At 34.2% G+C, this 21,353-nt stretch overlaps 3 protein-coding genes and 2 long non-coding RNA genes across 6 annotated transcripts in view; 1 reads left to right on the forward strand and 4 right to left on the reverse strand.

Annotated features, from left to right (window-relative positions):
- Window positions 1-459, reverse strand: part of LOC148692597 (uncharacterized) — a 5,571-nt gene extending 5,112 nt beyond the window's left edge. The window contains exons 1-2 of the long non-coding RNA XR_015953955.1: window positions 251-459; window positions 1-117 (exon numbers count right to left, since the gene is read on the reverse strand). The exon at window positions 1-117 is cut by the window's left edge and continues 28 nt beyond it. This is a non-coding gene — a long non-coding RNA (uncharacterized LOC148692597). The remainder of the gene's footprint in view (window positions 118-250) is intronic.
- Window positions 460-2,764: 2,305 nt separating this feature from the next.
- LOC137744611 (cysteine proteinase inhibitor 1-like) lies at window positions 2,765-3,391 on the reverse strand. Its single transcript, XM_088680982.1, has 2 exons — window positions 3,385-3,391; window positions 2,765-3,156 (listed from the first exon to the last, which is right to left on the reverse strand). The coding sequence occupies exons 1-2, from the start codon at window positions 3,389-3,391 to the stop codon at window positions 2,765-2,767; spliced, it is 399 nt and encodes a 132-aa protein (XP_088537108.1).
- A 3,451-nt stretch (window positions 3,392-6,842) lies between these two features.
- Window positions 6,843-14,751, reverse strand: LOC137745428 (uncharacterized). 2 transcript variants are annotated; one of them, XR_015953885.1, is made up of 3 exons: window positions 13,634-14,735; window positions 12,923-13,121; window positions 6,843-6,877 (listed from the first exon to the last, which is right to left on the reverse strand). XR_015953885.1 is itself a non-coding variant. In XM_068485392.2 (2 exons), the coding sequence occupies exons 1-2, from the start codon at window positions 14,381-14,383 to the stop codon at window positions 13,008-13,010; spliced, it is 864 nt and encodes a 287-aa protein (XP_068341493.1). In that variant the 5' UTR covers window positions 14,384-14,751; the 3' UTR covers window positions 12,755-13,007. The 2 variants fall into 2 exon arrangements, 1 of the variants encoding a protein (XP_068341493.1); XM_068485392.2 differs by lacking the exon at window positions 6,843-6,877 and having other exon boundaries at window positions 12,755-13,121; window positions 13,634-14,751.
- Window positions 14,752-15,853: 1,102 nt separating this feature from the next.
- LOC137746213 (5'-adenylylsulfate reductase-like 5) lies at window positions 15,854-20,887 on the reverse strand. Its single transcript, XM_068486290.2, has 4 exons — window positions 20,370-20,887; window positions 17,466-17,647; window positions 16,708-16,832; window positions 15,854-16,575 (listed from the first exon to the last, which is right to left on the reverse strand). The coding sequence occupies exons 1-4, from the start codon at window positions 20,526-20,528 to the stop codon at window positions 16,148-16,150; spliced, it is 894 nt and encodes a 297-aa protein (XP_068342391.2). The 5' UTR covers window positions 20,529-20,887; the 3' UTR covers window positions 15,854-16,147.
- On the forward strand, window positions 17,356-20,814 carry LOC148692598 (uncharacterized). The gene is made up of 2 exons (XR_015953887.1): window positions 17,356-19,174; window positions 19,222-20,814. It is a non-coding gene; the product is annotated as an uncharacterized LOC148692598 (long non-coding RNA).
- Window positions 20,888-21,353: the final 466 nt, after the last annotated feature.

Consider the following 21,353-nt stretch of genomic DNA (forward strand, 5'->3'; position numbering starts at 1 on the left):
AATTCTGGTACATAAGGACGCAATAATCCCAATCACAACGAAAATTAGGGTCGCAAATAAGAACCCCATGTTGGATTTTCCTTCAATCTTGATCCACACAACCATAAGAATGAATTTCTGCAATACAACATTGAAACAACAAGGAATTCAAACTTGATTTAGGGTTTAATAATTGTAAAAGTTAATTTTAATAAATAGTAAAAAATGAATGCCAAACGATTCTGCTCGAAAAAAGAAAATGGAAACCTACCGGGCTGCTTGCCGCGCTGTCCCCGCGGCAGCTTGTAGACTGTGACGAGGTTAGTAAGGGCTGCAAGGGTGGTCTCGAGGCTTACACGTATGGCTATGTCTCCAAGAGAGGGATCGTGAGCAAGGCTAGTTATATCCCTACAAGGCAAAGAAGGGCAAATGCAACCGAGAGATATTAGAAAGTCTACCCGTTGTCACCCGGATCAATCGCTATCAGAGTGTGTTGCCGAGGGATGAGGAGGCCCTGAAAAGGGCTGTGTGTCAACAGCCAGTGACCATTGGATTGATCGGGGAAGTACAGCTGTTGTTTATTACGAAGGCGGGATTTTTAGAGACGAATGTAGGACTGATTTGACACACAGTGTAACCATAGTCGGTATCGGGAGGGACGAGTCTGGCACCGAATACTGGAGAATCAAGAACTCCTGAGGCAAGGAATGGGGAGAGGGAGGCTACATGAAACTGCTAAAAGATGGTAGCCCGAATGGGCACTGTGGCATTACCATGGATGCCACCTATCCAGTGATCGATTGAAAAATTATAGAATATTAATCATTACATATAAGTATATATACACATAAGGAGACTGTGTTCGAGGATGTATATGTGGTGTTAGTTTGGATTTGTGGATGACTTTTGTTGAAGATCTGTTAGTTTTATTAAGGGGCTTTTGAATATTCCTTGCAAACCAAAATACAAAATCCAAAATCAAAACTGAATTTCATTTAATCAGTTGATGCCGACCTAAAGGGTTAAGTTGTGTGTTTTCAACAAAACTGTGCAGATTGGTTGTCTTTAATTTGTTTATATGAAGAAATGTGTGTTTGTTTCGTATTGTTGTACGAATAAATTGATTTAGAGTTAATTATACACCAATTCATGTCCGTTAATCCATGAACCACTTTTGTTTCATTCATTTACTCCGCCATGTGACTTGATATTTTTGATCATCCTATCACCCTACAAACAACCCTACTCCTTAATCTAGGTCGATAATCTAGGTCGACATCATCTTAAAAATGAATTGAAAATGACAGAGGAAATATGTCATTGAAAACACCTCCACATGCGAAACTCGATCCACCTCTCAATGTAATGCAAGAATTTTCTAATTTCTTTATAGGAGTGATTTCAATACTTTTTGTGTGATGCAAGGATTAAAGTGAGTCCGGATATCTACTATATATATATATATATATATATACATATGTGTGTGTGTTCCTATCCATTCATACTATCTTGCATGATTAATCACTTGAATTACAAAATTTTGCTTCTAATTGCGTATCTAGATGCTCTTTTGAAGACCTACCACAGTAATATGGTTGTTTTAATCGAGAGTTAAAGGTCTACCTTATCCTACAATGTAGAATAAAAGTGTGTCTAATTGTGTAACAACTCTCTTGCTTCATTCGGTTTCTTTTGGCATCTACAGAGTGTTCACATGCAAATTGGGGAGGGGTTGTTGCAAGTGCCATATTATTTTTAAATTAAAGCAATAACATCACCAACCAATATATGTTGTAGCTGTTCACACTCGTTTTTTCTTTCTTTCAGCGTTTTCATTTACTCACAACAATCAACGTACACTAATTTTGGGTTAGGTGGCTATGTCAAATAAACGTTTCTACATATGAGTAATGTTATTCATACCATATTTTTATACCATCTTAGGTGACATTTGATGTGGACAGTCATATCATTTGAATTAATCAAAATTTTCAATTTAGTTCATTATTTAATAAACTAATAATTAAGAAACACTAGTTAATTAAATGATGATTGTGGTATACAAGGAATCTTTCTCCTTCCTTTCCTTTAGTTTTGCAAATTTTTCAAATGATTTGGCTGTCCATATTAGATGTCACCTAAAGTGATATGAAAATACGATACAAAAACATGGTATGAATAAAATTACTCTTATATATATATATATATATATATATACATATATGTATATATATATTGTTATGAGCTGCTCTCATACAAGCTATTTCTAAATTTCGAATGATCACGTTATAGTGGGTAGTGTTGTATAATAAACTATTTTGAAATTAAGTGAGAGAGAAACCGCACAGAGAGAAAGGGAGGTGATGAGATTTATTTATTTATTTATACCAACCAAAGGTAATGTTTTGCTTGCTCTTAGTTGCAAAGAAAAGTAATGTTAAGGAGACTAAATTTGTAGATAAAATTGGTAAACTAAATGACATGGAGGTTGATGATTGGATTATTACTTAAACATTGATAAACGTGTTTATTTGTTTATTGGTGACGCATCATTTAGTTTGCAACGCTTAAGTAATAATTCAATCATCATTTAGTTTGCAACGCTTAAGTAATAATTCAATCATCAACTTTTATATCATTTAGTTTGCAAATTTTGTCTACAAATTTAGTATCTCTAGCATTACCCTATAAAAAATTAAAAAAAAAAAGAAGATCATTTAGATGTTTTAGAATTGGGTAATACTAGAGAGACTAAATTTGAAGACAAACTTAAATAAAACATTCATTAGTTGTGGACTCGAACAAAGGACTCCAATTTAGTAGTCCTCGAAAGATCCTCGAACACAATGATCTCATAGTTGATGGGACTGCTATTGACCGAAGAAGAATCCACAACCTCAATGACAAGCTTGTAATTGATTCCCGCTATTGTTTGAGACTCTCCCCGAACCAACTTCTGGAACACCAGTTTTTGGTCATGAGTCTTGTTGTACTCGGAAACAGCGAACTCCGCAATCTCCCTTAAATGGGGATCGTTCAAGTTTTCAATTGGGTAATACCCACCCCTCAGTGGCTGGTACTTTGGAGGGTAATGGTGCTCTTCTCCTCCTCCTCCTACTCCATACACGGTGGCAGCAACCAAGGCCGTTCTTGAGATTTTGGAGGCCTTGTGCGGGACTAAAACGGAGACCCTTGCATGATCTAAAATTTTAGTTGCTATATTTTCTTTTATATTTTTATTTTTTATTGTGTATAAATTGATATAATGCAAAATAAAAAAAATTAAAGAAAAATGAAGCATAGTGTGGTACTATGGTGGTCATGTACCTATATGCGTTCTCTATGTTTTTGGTTCGAATCTCCTTATTTTTTAAATATAAAAAGCATGGTGTGATGACTATGTACCTATCATATCACCATATAAATACCATAATCTAAACCATTCATGCTCTTCTTATCATCTAGAGTTCATCTCAAGAAAAATTATGTGTTAAACGAATCACTAGTTATGATATTAGTAGCATCTTATAATGAACATTTTTTATTGCATTTTTCGTCATGCCCTAAAGTGAGGATAATTCTCACTCCCCCACTCCTGTTGATTGCCATTAAATTAGTTAAATTTTTGAGATTCATGTTTTAAACAATTAAAGCAACTTAATCTAACGATAGGTGTAGTTGTACTATAATTTTCTTTTTGATATGGATGACTAAATAGTCTTCAAATGGAATGAAACACAGATGACTTTTAAATGGTGACCAAAAGAATAAATGATTCTAATTATGAAATGTATTCTATTAAATGATATCATATAAGAAAGAGGGGCTTTTAATGATTATATCATATTGAAGAATTTTAATTTATTATGATATTTCTAACTGCAGATTTATTAGCAAAATTATCTTTTGTAATGAAAGATTTTTTTTTTTTTTTGAACAATATAATGAAAGAAATTAAACTTCAAATATTTAAAAATGGAAAAAATAGTGTAGCTCAAAAATCCCAAAATAGTTACCCCGCACGTGCCCTATATATATATATATATATATATATATATATAAGAGTTCAGGGGCCCCATAAATCGGGGGCCCTATGCGGTCGCACTCCTTACACCTCCTCAGGGCCGGCCCTGGAAGCAACCGAAAGATACAACAAGGTGGTCACGATTAGGAGGAGGCAATGAGAGCGATACATGCTTAGTTTCGTGTTTGTCTCAACAAAAAATAGAGAAGTGAGAGAGATGACACATTAACTTGGCATGCAAAGTACTTTTATAGTGAACGACAATTAAGTTAGAGGAAAAACAGGAGTTCGTTTTTGTTATAAAAAAGGGGCTTTTCAATCTAAGTCCAAAAACATAGGTAGTTTTTTAACTAAGTCCAGTTATCCAATTACATATTTTTATACCAATTTTGCCCTTTTAGATAAAAATATTTAAATTCTTTAATTTTTGTATCATTTATTCAGTTTTTAATTTTGAATATTTAAATACTAACTAAAATATTATCTAGTAACCACCTAATGATGTTTACCTACAAAACCGATATAATTTAGTATCTACCTATTGTATAGGAAGAAAAATACTTTATACCAACAAAACATATGTAATCTACTGCAAAACAAAAATAAACTACCTATTGTATAGGAAGAAAAATGCTTTATACCTACAAAATAGATATAATTTACCAACAAAATAAAAATAAACTACCTATTGTATAGGAAGAAAAATGCTGAACCTTCATGGCAGAACATTAGAATAGAAATATGATATAATATACCTCCATTAAAGGAACAAATACTAAACAAAAAAAGGGAACAAATACTAAGTTTTAGTTTACCTTTATGATACGCACAAAAATATAATAGAGCAAATATAAATGCATGATACTGTATTATTGCTTGCAATTGATACTGTATTGCCGAATGAATATGTAAAAAAATTGTGAAAGCTATGTAAAAACTGAAATTGTCATGAAGGAATTTGGAGGGAGGAACACAAAATATCACCCATGAAAGATGAGAGAAGAAAGAGGATGATTGATTCCATGATCTAACAAAGGGAATTGTTTAGAAGAAGGAAAAAAAGGAGGGATAAAACAGACTGGGGGTTGAGATTTTATTGCTATAACTAATCCTACAATTAAGGGATTAGTTAAACCACAAATAATCATATAATTAAGAAATTTTGAATATTTACTACAATTTATAAGTCTAAGGGATAAATATGGTACAAATTATAAATAAGCTTACGTGGAATATCAATTATTGGACCTATTTCAATGCAGTGGACTAATTATAGTAATGGCTCACAAAATTGGATCTATATCAAATTATCCCTATAAAAAAACATAAATAAAAGAAACATTACATAGTTAATAGGGTAAGCAAAAACTTACTTAAAAAAAAACGAAAATCAGTTTCAATAATAATAATAAAGCGATTACTTGCGTAAAATCAGGTTCTCTAATTAATTTCCTTATTAGTGTATACGATACAGATATCATAATTGTGCAATGTATCTAGTGATTTTTATTTCTTTCGAAGATTTCGAAATGATATTGTTTCTTTTGTTTGGAGATTTTTAATGACTAAAAAGGAAATACGTGGATAAATACTCTCTCATAATTAGACAACATATCTAGTGAATTTTATTTCGTTTGAAGATTTCGAAATGATATTGTTTCTTTGTTTGGAGATTTTTAATGACTAAAAAGGAAATACGTGGATGATTTAATCTTTGTTTAAGAAGTCTATTTGATAAGATTGCATTTTTGTTCACTAGCTTAAAGTGGCAGTGATGCTTACCATCACCATCCTAAGTAACAATTAATTGATTTGTGTTGTAACATGTTTTATTGAAGGGAGAGAGAAGGTGCGGCAAAGAAGGAAGAGAGGGTTGACGAATTTCTATGATGCATGTTTCCCATCACCTGCCTCTATCTATAGTAAATAATATAGGATTTCTTATCTTGCAAATAATAATGACATGGTAATTACTTGCTTAAAGTCAGGTTCTCTAATTAATTGTCTTGTTCAGTGTATTCGATATGAATCTCATAATTAGGCAACATATCTAGTGACTTTTATTTCTTGCGAAATTTCATGAACAAAAATTAATATATCTGGGATATATTTTGGTGTTCTGAAATCGTGGTTGTGATCAGGTGATGCTATTAGAGCCATGAGCATCGTCCTTCCTGTCCCATTATATGATTTGAGATTTTTGTTCTCATGTGATCTCCGTGTAACACGATGTTTAATAATTTTATTGATATATGTAATCCTACAGTTCCTAATGAGCTTGCGCCAGTGCTTGATTTTACTTATTGTTTTGCGATTAGTGATGCTTCAATGAATGAAATATTGGAAGTCTTCTTTTTCATTAAAAAAAAAAAAAAAAAAAAGTCTATCTGGGATTATTAGGTATGATAATGAGATGTTGAAATTATTACCTCACATTGTAGCTCAAAGTGAGGTCATGAGTATCATTTTTCTCTGAAGTAAAGTTTTAACCTTCCATCAAAAACAGCTTACTAAAGAAGCTCCAAAGGCTAGTGAATTAAATTATATACGTTACATGGTATTTAAAATAGTAACGTTTTTAATTTTCATTAGGGAGGTTTGATTAAATGTGAATTTGATAAAATCAAATTAACCAAATTTCTAAGTGACCAAATTATTTAACATAATTATAAAAGTCCATTCTGGTGGAGAGGCCTTGTCGCCTTGAGGGTCACTCCAACCAAAACCAGTTCGCGTTTATGAATTATTCCTCGATCATAATTGAAGGTAGCCTATAAACATCACGTCATGAATTTTGTAATGAAGCACAAGGTCATTTCATATTTGACAAATGAATCAACACAATTATTGACCTTATACGCTTAAAAGAAAAATATATATACCTCTTCTACGAGTACATTGCAAAAGCAAACCCAATCTACGATGTTGCATGTACCGTTATCGATGTTTATACATCGACTGAATAATCTGGGATCGTCATGCTAGTGGCCGAGTAATTAGATTGCAGTAGTATCCGTTGGTAATCTCTTCGATATTCAAGGCAAAAGGATTAGACGCGGCAGTGCACCGCCATCCACTCTTGAAATGCTTGAGACGCACTTGCATCACAACACCTTATGAGTATTGCTACAAACAATATTGTACCATAAAAGTTCTTCCCAGGAAATGAGAGATTATCAACGGATACTGTTGCGTACTAGTGCAATCTAATTATCAGGGCACTAACATGAGGATCTTGGACTATTAATTTGCTATAAAAACAAACATCGATAATAGTACATACAGTAACGTATATTAGGTTGAGTACGGAGTAGTCACTCCCATAAGGAATCAGAATGGATGTGGTATATATACTTAACAATTTTTAACATAAATTGGAAATATTTATAAATAAGACTATACCTTTGCCATAGTTTAAAAATTAAAAAGAGGACAATTCAACCCAACCTATAAACGATCGAGTTGAAGCAAAGGTGGGTTCAGGCGGGTTATAATTAAGAAAAACCCGCTTGTTTGAGTTTAAATTTGGGTTGCACATAGGCGAGTTCAGGTTGGCCTAACCCAAATTGCACCTGGACAAGTTCGCGTTGGCCCAACCCAAATTGCATCCCCAATTTGTAGTGTCTGAAGAGTACGCCAGAGTGAATCGCCTTATTTATAAAATTTCAACTATGACGAAGGTATTGTCTTATTTATTAATGTTTCATAGTTATGTTTAATAGTATTACCTATACATACTGAAATATATGTACTGAAACATGTATACCTAATCTACATGTACTTTATCGATGTTTTTTACATCAACTGAATAATCTGAAATCGTCATGCTAGTGGCTGAATAATTAGACTGCACTAGTATACAGTAGTATTTGTTGGTAGTCTCTTCGATAGTCAAGTCGGCAAAATGATTTAGACTGACGGTTAAACCTCTCCCTTGTTAAACTTATCGACGAATTCAAAGCTGTCTATGAACATTGCGAGACAGAGTCCTCGTCCTCTAACGCTGGAGTAAACGCGGCAGTGCACCGCAGTCGACTCTTCAAATGCTTGAAAAGCACTTTCATCACAAATCAGTGTTGCTACAAACAATACTGTAGCAAAAAAGTTTCTCCGATTATTAAAACTCATTTTCAGAAGGAGATAGATAGAGGAGAGGATATTTGGTTTGAAGGCTTGTGCTGTGTGAAGTAAGAGGGATCGTCGTATTTATAATGTTTAGCAAAAATGTTCTTTTAACCTTTTGTCCAAACCCGCCCCATATAAAATATATAGTAATTATATTTTTCTATAAATAACATTATACTCTTATATGTTATTGAAAAAGATGAAAGTGTGGCTCACTTCTAACTCGTTCTCACAATTTTTTTAAGGCACTCCAAAAATTCAATTGTGTAATTCAAATTTTTAATATTTAGGTACCATATTTTGGTACACATGCTTCAGTACATGTATTTCAGTACGCATACTTCGTTACACATGCTTCGATACATATATTTAGTACATATATTTCGGTATATAAGTTTCGATACACATTTTTTGTACTTCGGTACACATGCTTGGGTACACATGCTTTGATACATATATTTCGGCACATATATTTCAGTACACATACTTCTTTACACATGTTTTGCTACATATATTTGGTTACACATATTTCGGTACATTTATTTCTTTACACATATTTTGGTATATATATTTTAGTATACATCCTCCAGTACATATATTTGGGTACATATATTTGATCCGTATACACATGATTCGGTACATATATTCCCTTACACATGCTTTGGTACATATATTCTAGTCCACATACTTCGTACATATATTTTGGTGCACATGCTCCAGTCCATAAATTTTAATCTATATATTTCAGTACATACATATTTTGGTACACATACTTCGGTATATACTTTTCAGTACATGTATTTCAATACATATATTTAGATACTTTAATTTATTAAGAAATTTAGAATTAGATGCCTCATTTAGACTTTTCTAAATTATATACTTGTAACTTTCCAACTTATAGATTAAAGTGCTTTCACTTTTTATTAAACCCTATAGTTCAGGTATATTCATTTTTTTGAATAAATTTTTTTTGAAAAGTCCAGGTATATTTTTAATTTAAGTGTTTTTCAAATTCATTTTAATTAAATTCATTTCTATATCAAAAATGCACTCAATAATATTAATGAATTTAATGCTATTTTTATAGATTTCATCTCTTCCTCAATTTAACGATTCAATTATATCTAGTGAGGGTTGAGATTAATTTAATACTCAAAATATATCAAAATTATTTAAGAAATTTGAATATATATATATATAAGTAACTTTGTTTTATACAAAAATTGTTTATAATTTTTTTCTTCATTATTGTAACTATTGTAGTTAATAGTTATTTCTCATTCTTTACTTTCGTCTTTAGAAATTTCAATATATCTATTATTTGTAACTTTGTTTTATACAAAAATTGTTTGTAACTTTTTCCATCATTAGTTAAGAAATTTTAATATATCTAACTATTTGTAACTTTGTTTTATACAAAAATTATTTGTAATGTTTTTTTTTATCATTATTGTAACTATTGCGGTTACTGGTTATTTCTCATTCTTTATTTTTGTCTTTAGAAATTCAAGTATGATTGAATTGAAATGTGTCATCCTTCTTTGAAAATAAACATTGACATGTTTAATCTCAAATTGAAACGTACCTATACTAAATTAAAATGTACGCTTACTAAATGAAATGCACCCATGCCAAATTGAAATGTACCCATGTTGGCTTGAAATGTACCAATAGGTTTTAAGGTTACACATAATTTGCCCTTAGCTTTTTACATACCAAAATTATGATAATATAAACGTATCAGTAGCTTGGTACGTATCTAAACAATAAATAAATAACATGTCAAAATACCAATTTGTACACAATTGGATTACATAACGTGCCAATAATGTACGGACCAAATTATTGGTAAGCTATTTTTAATATATATGGGCATGATATATATATATATATATATATTATGTATGTAATATCATTTGGAATAAATTGGCACGTTTAAAATATCATCGTTTGTTTTTTGTTAAAAATATCATCATCTTTTTTAACCGCACAATTCAACTTTTTTTTTTTTTTTGTTATTATAGAAAATTTATTTATTTTTTATTTCGAAACATATTGAACTAATGGGAAGTAAATTAACAATATCTTCTTTTGCAAAAATATAGGAATTTGTTATATATTGGATTTAATTAGTAAATTAATTATAATAACAATATGTGTAATTTGAAATTAGTTAGTATTAATTAAAATTATAGAAAAGTAGTTTGATCAATCCCCCGTCATCATGGAGAGCTTTCTCCCCTAGCCCTCCGTTGCTAGGCTTTTAGTACCCCTTGTGTTTTTGCAAGTTTTTTTCTTTCCTTCGACACTTGTTGGGGATTCATCCTGCTGTTCGGGGCTGAATCTTTATAGATCGGCTTGTGTTGGTGGCCTTCTTTGGGGGCTGATGCGGTGTATCGACTGGTGTATATGCACTTGCGTGCTCCAACTAACACTCAATTACTAATGATCATTGTTGTTTGAAAAGAAAAGAATGAAGTGGGCTTTCTTATGGATGGTAGGTTGACAGGTGATTTCATCGCGTCTTGATGCATGAACTAAACTGAGTAAACTTGGGATAAACAATATTTGCTAGCCACTGGTTAGCAGAACATGCAAAAGGTGGGTAGGTTGAGATAGCACCTAAAGTGCTTAGTGGAAAGTCTAATATGTTATCACTATATATTGCCACCTCCAATGCATCTCCTCTTAACGTACGACACATACTTGAAACTTACTAGCTACCTATATTCATCACTTTAGAGTGCTTACAAAGAAGAATAAGACTAAGAGTAAGTAAATGGGTGGAACCTCTTTGTTTGGGTTGGACATAGTGTTAATTTGGGCTACGGTTTTATCATTTAGAAATGGAACTACACTTGCATGGCCTGTTAATTCGATACGGAATGACACACTCGTTAACGAATCGAATCATCATCATGTTACCTATCAAAAACACTTTAAGATAACGGATATGACACGAAAACAAATAAGAACACGATTCATTTGCGAAGCCTACTACAACATAATACCTCATTCTATTAGTTAATGCATTATTACTCAATAGAAAGTGAGGCATTTTGAGAGGTAAGATATTTATTAAAACCAGTGCGTACGCGATATTACCTTGGTAGGCCAAAGAAAAAATTGAAATTGAATTAACATGTGAAAGAAAAAATTTGAAATTAAATTAACTTGTGAGTTAAACACAACGAAGTTAAACTCTGGCTGTGGTGGGGGCCGGGCCGGGATGTGACAATTTGGTATCAAAGCCTAACCCTGGCTGTGGTGTGCCAACGAGGATGTCGGGCCCCTAAGGGGGGTGGATTATGTCATCCCACATCGCCTAGGGTAGTGATCCTTATATGTATATTCCCATCCCTATCTAGCACGATGCCTTTTGGGAGCTCATTGGCTTCAGGTTTCATGGGAACTTCGAAGTTAAGCGAGTAGCGCACGAGAGCATTCCCATGATGGGTGACCCACTAGGAAGTTCTCGTGTGAATTCCCAAAAACAAAACCGTGAGGGCAGGATCGGGGCCCAAAACGGACAATATCGTGTTACGGTGGTGGAGCGGGCCCGAGTTGTGGTGGGGGCCCGGGCCGGAATGTGACATTTAACCTTACTAAAGAAGCTCCAAAGGCTAGAATTAAATTATATAAGTTACATGGCATTTAAAAATAGACGTTTATAATTTTCATTAGGGAGGTTTTAATTGAATGTGATTTTGATACAAACATATGAACCGTATCCTTTTTCTGTACACGTGGTTGAACTCCCAGCCCCAGCCACGAGGGTTGCTAAAGCCTTGAAGAAGTGTCTTTCATGAAGGTCGTATTCAATAAAATTAACCAAAGTTCTTAAGTGACCAAATTATTTAACATAGTGTGTCATAAAAGTCCATTCTGATGGAGAGGCCTTGAGGGTCACTCCAACCAAAACCAATTCGCGTTTGTGAATTATTTCTCGATCATAATTGAAGGTAGCCTATAAACATCACGTCATGAATTTTGTAATGAAGCACAGGTCATCACATTTTTGACAAATCAATCAACCAAATTCTGACGATGTGGGTCATGACTCAGTAATCTCATTTGTTAGAATCTGTATGGTGTTCCATAAGTCTCCCTCATGGCCTATTAAAATATCTACCAATCAAGTTGTTGCATATGAGAAATCTGAAAGGGGCAAGCACTTAGCTGCTTCTAATAAATTGTTTAGATCAAGTATTTCCAGCAGCAATTGAGCATAGAGAAAGAAAGATTAGTTTGTCAAAAATTAAGATTTAACTGAACAAAACCATCCAGATGCAGGCTGTTATATGCTAGTTGATTAGAAATGTGTGTCTTACACCTAAATTTGAATTCTACTTCCCGTAATTTTGAATAATTTAAAGAATCGCATTGTAAAATAAACTTGGAAAATAATGGTAATAGTTAACAATTGCATATATATATATATATATATATATATATATATAAATTAAAGTTGGGTAGCAGCTAACTGATTCAACTATTTTTGGCTTGCTAGAAACCTTGCTCAGTCTAGAATCGAGAATATTTTTTATTGTTTTATACGTAATCTTGGTAGCTGTTGCTCACTTTTCTTGTAGTGCAAGGAGGTTCAAGGTAGCGGAAGAGAAATGAGAAAAGTGAATTATTATAGATCTTCGACAGATACAAATAATATGTGGCCAATTGGCCAAACTAATACAAAGTAGGAAATCTACTATACAAACAAAGGATTCAGAATCTATACAAGCATCCCATGCAATGCACAGTTATTGACTTATACGCTTAAAAGAAAAATACATATCTCTTCTACGAGTACATTGCAAAAGCAAACCCAGGCAGTATTGTAAATTAACTTCCATTTCATCGAGTGGGAGGCGGCTGTTCATAGACCATTATAGTAACCACCATATGTGACATGAGCTCTAGGGAGGGATACTCTAACTGTTGAAAATGCTTCATTCAATTTGGTTGCATCTTGAACAGCATGCTTAATCCTCTGCATCGATCCAGAAATTAACAAAAGTGGGATTAGAATATTGGTTCGGCTCTAGTACAATTGACAATCCCAAAATGGGGCAAATACACCTACAACAATGCACCTTGATGCCACATGAAAAAAATTATTGTGTGACTGTAACATCTCATGTGGCATGCATGCATGAAAACGAAATGTTATACATGACAATTGTTAAACGGTCACTAATAATACGCATCCCACTAGATAGTTCAATAATTTATAATCATTCGTTGTCTTGTTTATATTAATTACATTACTCATGTTCAATGGCTAGGCGCTAACTAGACATGTTATCGCGTATTTGAAAAACTAGTCATATTTGATCAAAACAATTTGTAATAAGTATTTTGGATGAGTACTAATTTTTAAAATAAGTTTGCAAAGAACGGGGAAAAAATAAGAAAAATAATGAAGAAACTAAAACAGCCCTTATGTAATTAATTGGACTAATTAAGTAGATGGGAGCTAGAAGATTAATTAAATTTGCTGACCTTGTTGTCATCAGTGTAGATCTGGAAGCGATTCTGGTTGTGCTGATACTGTTTGTTCCTCTGGTGGGCACCGAAAAAGATAATACAAACGGTAGCAGCAGCAAAACCAAAAGAGCAAATTGCTCCGATTCCTGTAAAACTCAGCTTCCAGATGTTGTTGTTGCTATTTATCTCTTCTGATGACTCCAACAAGCTGTTTTTGTCAACAACTTCCTTCCTTGGAGAGGTGATTTCTTGACCTAAATTGTCATCAAACTGAAACTTATCAGTTTGTTGATGCATAAACTTGGGTGATCTGCAGGTGGGAGACTTTGGGGAGTCCAATATTTTCATGTCGGCAAATTCATTTTCCCAAATTTTCTTGAAGTAAACTTGGGAGAGTTGTGCGTCTTGATCCACTTGGGAGACTTTGATGACTTGTTTTTCTTCTTCTTGTGAAAGTGATGAGGCATTGTCAAAGCTTGGAGGTAGTTCCAGCTGAATTGGAACGGGAACAAGACTTGAATTAATCCAAGCAGGCGACGCCGGTGGTGGCGGTGGTGTTGGCGGTTGTCGTCGTGGTGGTGTCTCGTGAATGACTTTTGACCTAGAACTGGGTGATGGGATTATGAAGTAGTTCATGTTGAAGACACTTTTTGAATTATCAGAAGAAGAATAGCGTTTGCTCGAGAAAATCCTCTTCTCTTCACTGTCTTCATGGAAATCAAGAAACGCATCATCTGGTAGGTACTCCCACTCATCAAGATCCATCTTTCCAAACCAAAAAATGAAATATTATGGAATCAATGAATTCAGATGATCAAAGGAGGAGAGGAGAGGAGAAGGGTACTAGTAGTGATGTTGAATAATAATTGAATCAACGAAGGTGGCTTTCATGGAGTTTTCTGGGGAAATTCTCTCTGGACATGGGCATGGAGTGTGTCTTGTTTCTCTTGGAGTGAAAGATTGATCCACCATAAGCAAGCAAGATACTTGAGACGATTTGAATGAGTGCTTATCCGTTCTTCTAATAGTGGCGAAGGGAAGGATGCATGGCGGTCCAAAAAGGGACCCACCAAAGAGAGAATTGCTTTGCCTTACCAGATGAGTTTGGTTTATATTTCTTTTCATTTGTTAATGGCTTTTATTTAAATGTAAAGTTTGATTACTAATGTGTGACTTTGGTTAGAGGTTAACTAATGTTCGCGCTCACAAGTAGCTCTCAAGGTTCTCTCTTTTCATCTCCGTGTGAAAAAGTTGTATAGGGACGGATGGATGGATAGACAGAGTGAAGAAAGTGAAGTTTTTAAATGAAAAGGAGATTCTTTTGTTTGTCTCATTCGCACTCCACGGACGAAGCCTTGCATTTTTTAGTATTAAAAAAGGTTATTTTACGTGTGAAATCAAACAACCATGCGTACTACACTTCGTTCGTTGTGTTGTTTACGAATTAAGCTTGAAAACTTGTCACATGTAAGGAGACGTGGTAAGAATAAATCTCATATTGATGTGATGAAGAATTTTGTATAAACTTATCAGTAAATTAAACGACTTCCTATATTATGAATTAATTTCATGATAAAACCTCAATGTTTGTTTTAAGTGGTGTAGTCAAATCAAAATTTAAAAAGAATTTGAAAGACCCTTTAGGGTGTCTTGCTTGTTCGAGTTTGCTTTGGATGACAATGTTGCAAAAGGAAAAGGTTAAAATAAAATAAAACAAGGAGACAAGGGGAGGACGTACACCTGTCCATGGTCTGGAATCTTTATAATTGGTTCATTTTTTTCTTTTCCTTACTGTCCTTCTCTATTTAAACAAAACCCTGGATCAATGCAAAACGACCCAGTTTTACCTGGTTCCACTTTGTTCAGAATCTTTCTTCTTCCTGGCTAGGTGTGGTGGATAAATTTGACGCCAGTTCTCATTAGGGGTTCGACTGCAGTTACAGCGCTGCAATATCTGGTGGTGGCCAATGTCTGGGAATTCTCGAGCTGCTAACAGCTGCGAACCTAATGTTGCGGCGGAGATGGTAGATGGCGAAGCAGAGTTGCTTGTGTTAACAATTTGCGCGACATGGAACACGATGTTTAACCAAGTGGTGGATTCCAGTAGGCAAATTAAGAATGCATGAAAAGCTGCAGGGCTCCTTACTCAACAAGCACTCAATATGCACAGCTATTATCTCAAACATGATATTACATACGTAACTGTTAAGATTTCGATGACTGGCGAAGGCAAGATTATGGCCATGAACGATGAATCGAGCTAGAGATTAATATACTTACATTCCACTTGTACAACCTAATACACTTTCCCGTCAGATGACGAGTAATTTACAAAAAGAAAGCTATTCTCAAATTTACATAGCTTGTTTGCTTTCACCGAAAAAACTCAACCCAAAGGAGGACAGAGGACAGCTCCAGTTATCATCACTACCAGTATAAATATTTGAGAAAGGCAGAGATAACTACCTGCCCCAAAAGCATCACAGCAGCTTACGATGGATGATACACATTAGTTGGAGATTTATACGCTCAGTTTGTCGACGATCGAGCAGATGAAGATTTACCCAAGGAGACAGAAGTTAGGGAAGAAGCCCAAACCCTGGCGTTCTTTGCCCCCTCGTGGAAGTTCCTCGTCTTGCATAATCTCAGCTTGGTCCAAATCCTCCTCACATCAACCATGTGGAGGATACGCCCCATAATTTGACTCGTCTCCCCAAATATTCCCAAGTTAAAATGAGGAACGTATAGGACCCAGAAAGCTTGGAGGCGAGTCAATACCTTCGAGAATATATACAGAAGCACCCTCAAACAGAGAAACAATGTAGCAAAAGCTAAAAAGGGTTCCCTCCTTGATATCTCCCTTAGTGACATGTTACTCATTGACTGGATTACAGATTTTTCACGAATATTTAAGCTAACGGTATGATCGCCATCAAAATAGTGAACTGGTTCAAGTCCTGAAAGAAATGGGACATCGAGGACGTATATGGTAAGAAATAGTGCAACAAATAGATGAAAAGGAACAGAATATTATAGGTAGGCCACCTACCCCGCATGCATAAATATTCTTCAATTTAGGAGAATTTTACCTGTGGTTTTCTGGTAAAACTGTGCAAGTGAGGAGAGATTTTTTGGACCATGATAACGCACCATTGATGTCTGATTGACTAGTAAAATCGAAGGGAAGCTATGTATTCCATATCTTGAGAACACACTGCAATACAACGCATCAAAGACGTGACAACGTAGCTGTGTTTTCAAAGAACAGATAATAACATAACTTTCTTGCATCCCATAAATATCTTACAGTAAACATCTCTCCAAGGCCATGGATATTATACATCCCAAAAGGCAGGTATAGTAATAATTGTAAGAAAATGAACAAATTGCCTTCCAAGGCCATGGATATATGCAGTTTTAACTAGAACAATACACCAACAACAAATCTGTACAACATTGACATTTATATTACGTATGAAAAACATTATAATTGCACAGATTTTTTTTTTAACAAGAAACAAACAAAATACTCAATATATTTACATAGCTACACACATATTTTCTTTTCCTGAAATCAATATTTGGCCTACAGCATCAATACTTGAGCTTACCACAGACACTAAAGCAAAAGAAGGAATCTTACACAGGATTCAACATGACAGGGGCTTTTGCTCATGGAGCTATAATATTATAACTCCAATACAAAAACCTCCGTCAGTTTCCTCCCCTTTCAAAGATTTTTCATTTTCGCCATACATAACAGACATTAGAAATTACAATCCAGAACAGAATGAGGATAATGTATTGGGCTATAGATACAGAACAAAGTACACCAAGTTAAGCTTACCTCGGCAGGGCTGAAGATTGCTCAATGGCCAAATGCTCTACTTGAGGGAACATGAAGCTGAGCTTTTCAAATGTAGGATACATTGTGCGTGAAAGTGGGCACCAGGAAGCATAAAAGAGTACTGCAGTATAATCAGTCCTCTGTTGCGATGCCAAAGCTCTGTCTAGGTAGTTTCCATCCACCTGCAAAAAAAAAAAAATAATAATAAGTAACAAAATTCAGAAGTCTCCATTTTTTCAGAGAACAACAGTGTCATGCTAGTGTTGTATCCTTTCAAAACAAGTCCATACTACCATCGACTGATTATTATGACTCATAAAATAATATTATGGTCAAAATATGATAAAGATTGAAAAACGTATCACCATTGCATCGAAAAGCGGGATCATTTACTGTTCAAACGGGTCCCCGTTGTTTTCCCCCAAGGCCTAAACCCTAGAGTCTAAACCGTATCCAAACTCTAAATTCAACTTACAGAAGCAGCAAAACTTGTTTACATCCCCTGGACACAAAAAGTAAAACATCAAACAATGAACACGCACGCCAAATTCTTAAAGGGATTATGCTTTTCATTCTAATACATAAAACACAGTAAAGATTAATGGCACTTGATATGCATCCTTAGACAACAACAAAATTTCTGATAAACATGGAGATCTTGCTTTAGTGCCTAGAATTTAGTCTCTTCCATATTCAGGCACTACTATGACCATGTGTAGATAACCAGCCCTTATTTCTTCATACCACCACCACAATACTCCATTTTGATCCCCCAAAACCACTTTACTAACACCTTGTTTCAAGACTATCCAGCAGCAGTTTTCCCTTAAGACTATCAACCTCTAATCAACTTTTACATATTATATATCATAATCTCTTTCATCGTTCCTAAACTTTCCAACAATAATATAAACAGTAAACAGCCAGTGTTTCACAACCTACTACTTTACAACCTCTCAAAATAAGATGCTAAGATAAAAGGACAACAAAGGCAAGCCAAATGGACTAAAACCATTGTAATAGAATGCAGTACTCAAGTAACTTATGTGCCGCAAAATCATATAGTTACCAAGAGAGATCACTACATGACTTTAAGATGAATTTAATGTTCTAATGCTAACATTCTCACCAAATTTAGAAGCATTTAAGATCACAAAGATCAGCATATTAAGTTTGATAGAGATGGTACAAACATTACATCTGACTAAAGTAACAAATTTTCTTCTTTGCTTTTTCTTTTGGGTGAGCAATAAATTTAAATTTTTAATTTTTTTGAATGAAATATAGAATCTGAAACACGACTCCCTTAGTTATATGAAACTAGTTGTAGTTTAACATATAATGTGGCTGAGGTTTGGGAGGTAGAGGGGGAATGAAACAACTGCTACATTTAATGCTAAATTAGAAAGAAGTTTCAGTGCAAGGTATGCCAAAATCGCTAAAGTCAATGCAGTAGATTACAATACTACATTTTCCGGTCATATTTAAATACGCTTCCATCATACTATGTAAGAACACCATTTTTTTTTTTCTCGACATAAGGACGTATGCGTATAATTAAACAATAAACAATATAGAAAAAAAAATACAAGTGCATTTAATTTCAGTAACAACTTAACAATGAGTAAAGAGTTTCTTCCATCATTCAAATCGGATTAAACAAACTATCAATTCTACTACAAAACATCATAGTAGTACACAGTAATAAAGTAGAGAACAAGTGCAAGGTATGCCAAAATCGCTAAAGTCAATGCAGTAGAGAACAAGTGCTTTACTTTCCATATAAAACTTAGCAATGACAACAGAGTTCTTCCATTTTTCATATTGGACAAAAGAAGTGATCCTGTTTACATGTAAACAAGTACAGAACATCATAGAGAATCTTCAGATCACATCTCAACAAAGCTAGTTTTTTTTGTTTGTCAAGCTTAAAGAGGCTAGAAAAGATGCCCATGTTTCAGGTTGAATTTCTTGTCAAATTAATTTTCCCAATGACGATTATAAAGACTATATGAGATCAAAGAGTAGTTTTTAACCATGCAGGTTTAGTTACCCACCCAAATACAAGTCAATACTTTAACCCTATTACCAGATTCAAGGCAATAGTCTTTTTCTAGTGCAACACCCAAATGCTTCTATATGCCTAGCTCCTACTCATCCAATCGTAAAGCTATGTAGAATCATGAAAGAATGGGGTGAAAGGGGGTATGGTTGAATAGATATACATACACGACGTTCATATTGTATGTCTGCAAAATTAATAAGAAACTGCAGCAGCTTGCACCATAGCTGCACAGGCACACATGATTTACCCAAAACTACCTCACAAGATTCTTCCAAGGCAGCAAAACTTCTATACAAGCACAAAAACTAATAGCTTACTCATACAAAGTTTTACTTCGTAGCAAGCTATTCAGTGGATAATGCATTACTATCACCACACCCGCAGACTGACTAGCCAGAAATCCTATCTAACAGGTGACCAAGTGCTTTGACGGAATTATATTACCATGAGGTCAATACATATTTGTACATTTCAGTAACAAAGCTATCTCAAATTTCTATCTTAATTTCCTTCTTTAGCTCATTGATCACAAATACAGCGACTTAACAAATCCAAATTCTTTCAAAATTTCATCTTTTCTTTCATCATTCTAATGCACATCACAGCAACTATCCTTTTGCAATTAAAACCTTGAACACCGAAATACCCAGCATTCAAAAGCACCAAATTTGATTAAAAATTGAAACAATATCCTAAAAGAAATTGAATCCAGACATCACCAACCCATTAAAGTAAGAGATTTTCAATAATCAACAGAGTCAACAACAAAAGAAACAGTAAATTAACAAATAAATGAATAATTAATCAGTTATGTAAGAAATCGGAAGTGTAAAACACACCTTGAGGGGTGGGTGGGGGGAGATCGAGATGGGGCATTGAGATTGAAGGCTGTAACGGAAGAAATCGGACTCGTGAGGGCAGAGAGCAGAAGACGAAGTAACTAATCGAAACGAAGCTGCCAAGGCAGCGATATACAACAATATTACAGATTTATCCATAGACGATCAACAACGATAACCAGTCGAATCGACGAATGGGAGGAGAAGAAGAAGGAAGAGGAGGACAGGGAAAAGAAGACAATACACAGGCGAGAAAAGGGCAAAATCGAAAAAATGGAAAAACCAAAATAAGGGTATGAAATTTTACGAGAAACAAAATCTGGGATAAGAAGAATTGCAGCGCAGCAAAAGAAAAGAGTGAGAATTTTTCATCAGCGTTAACACTTCGCCCTATCTTCCTTCCTCCACTCGGCGGCGGCCTCGTGTGTGAATAAAAATGGTGCTCAAATTAAAACCAGACGAATCAGATAATATATTTTTAAAAAGTTAGAATCAATTAAACTTAGTATCTTGAGATCTCTTGTCCATAATTTTGCATATTGTGATTAGGATTCCAAAATTTTTATCCTACGCATCTAATTTTTTATATTTAGAAATAAAAATACATTTATAAGTAGGTTAAAATGAGATTTTTATAATACTAATAACACTTCTCTTTTTTTATATCTCATTATTATTCTTGAATATGGATAGTCTATGAGGTTTTTTTTGTAAATAGATAAAAGCATTTCAAGAAATGTGAGTCTTGCGCAACAAAAATGTTACTCTTCTGTGAGAAAATAGTTACGAGCTTTGAATCATGAAAACAAATCTATTTATAAACCAAATACAGTAAACGTTCATCTTTCGGCTCTCCTTAAAAGCATTATACCATAATTTTTCTCAAGAGTTTAAGCCCATACATGCCATATTTGATTCCGCCTATGGGGCATTTCTTGCACCAAATTATATACTAGTCTAGACTTTTGATGTGGATGGATTAAC

The sequence above is a fragment of the Pyrus communis genome, chromosome 12, assembly GCF_041283825.1.
Source record: "Pyrus communis isolate YQ-2024b chromosome 12, ASM4128382v1, whole genome shotgun sequence".
NCBI lineage: Eukaryota > Viridiplantae > Streptophyta > Magnoliopsida > Rosales > Rosaceae > Pyrus > Pyrus communis.

Excerpts from the sequence above, each read along its gene's own strand:
- LOC137745428 (XM_068485392.2), bottom strand. The coding sequence starts at position 14,383 with ATGGATCTTGATGAGTGGGAGTACCTACCAGATGATGCGTTTCTTGAT. Across the intron at positions 13,122-13,633 it reads TCTACACTGATGACAACAAG|AGGATTAAGCATGCTGTTCA; the intron begins GTCAGCAAATTT and ends GGATCGATGCAG.
- LOC137746213 (XM_068486290.2), bottom strand. The coding sequence starts at position 20,528 with ATGGATAAATCTGTAATATTGTTGTATATCGCTGCCTTGGCAGCTTCG. Across the intron at positions 16,833-17,465 it reads CAATCTTCAGCCCTGCCGAG|TGTGTTCTCAAGATATGGAA; the intron begins GTAAGCTTAACT and ends GTTGTATTGCAG. Across the intron at positions 16,576-16,707 it reads GTTTTACCAGAAAACCACAG|GACTTGAACCAGTTCACTAT; the intron begins GTAAAATTCTCC and ends CATTTCTTTCAG.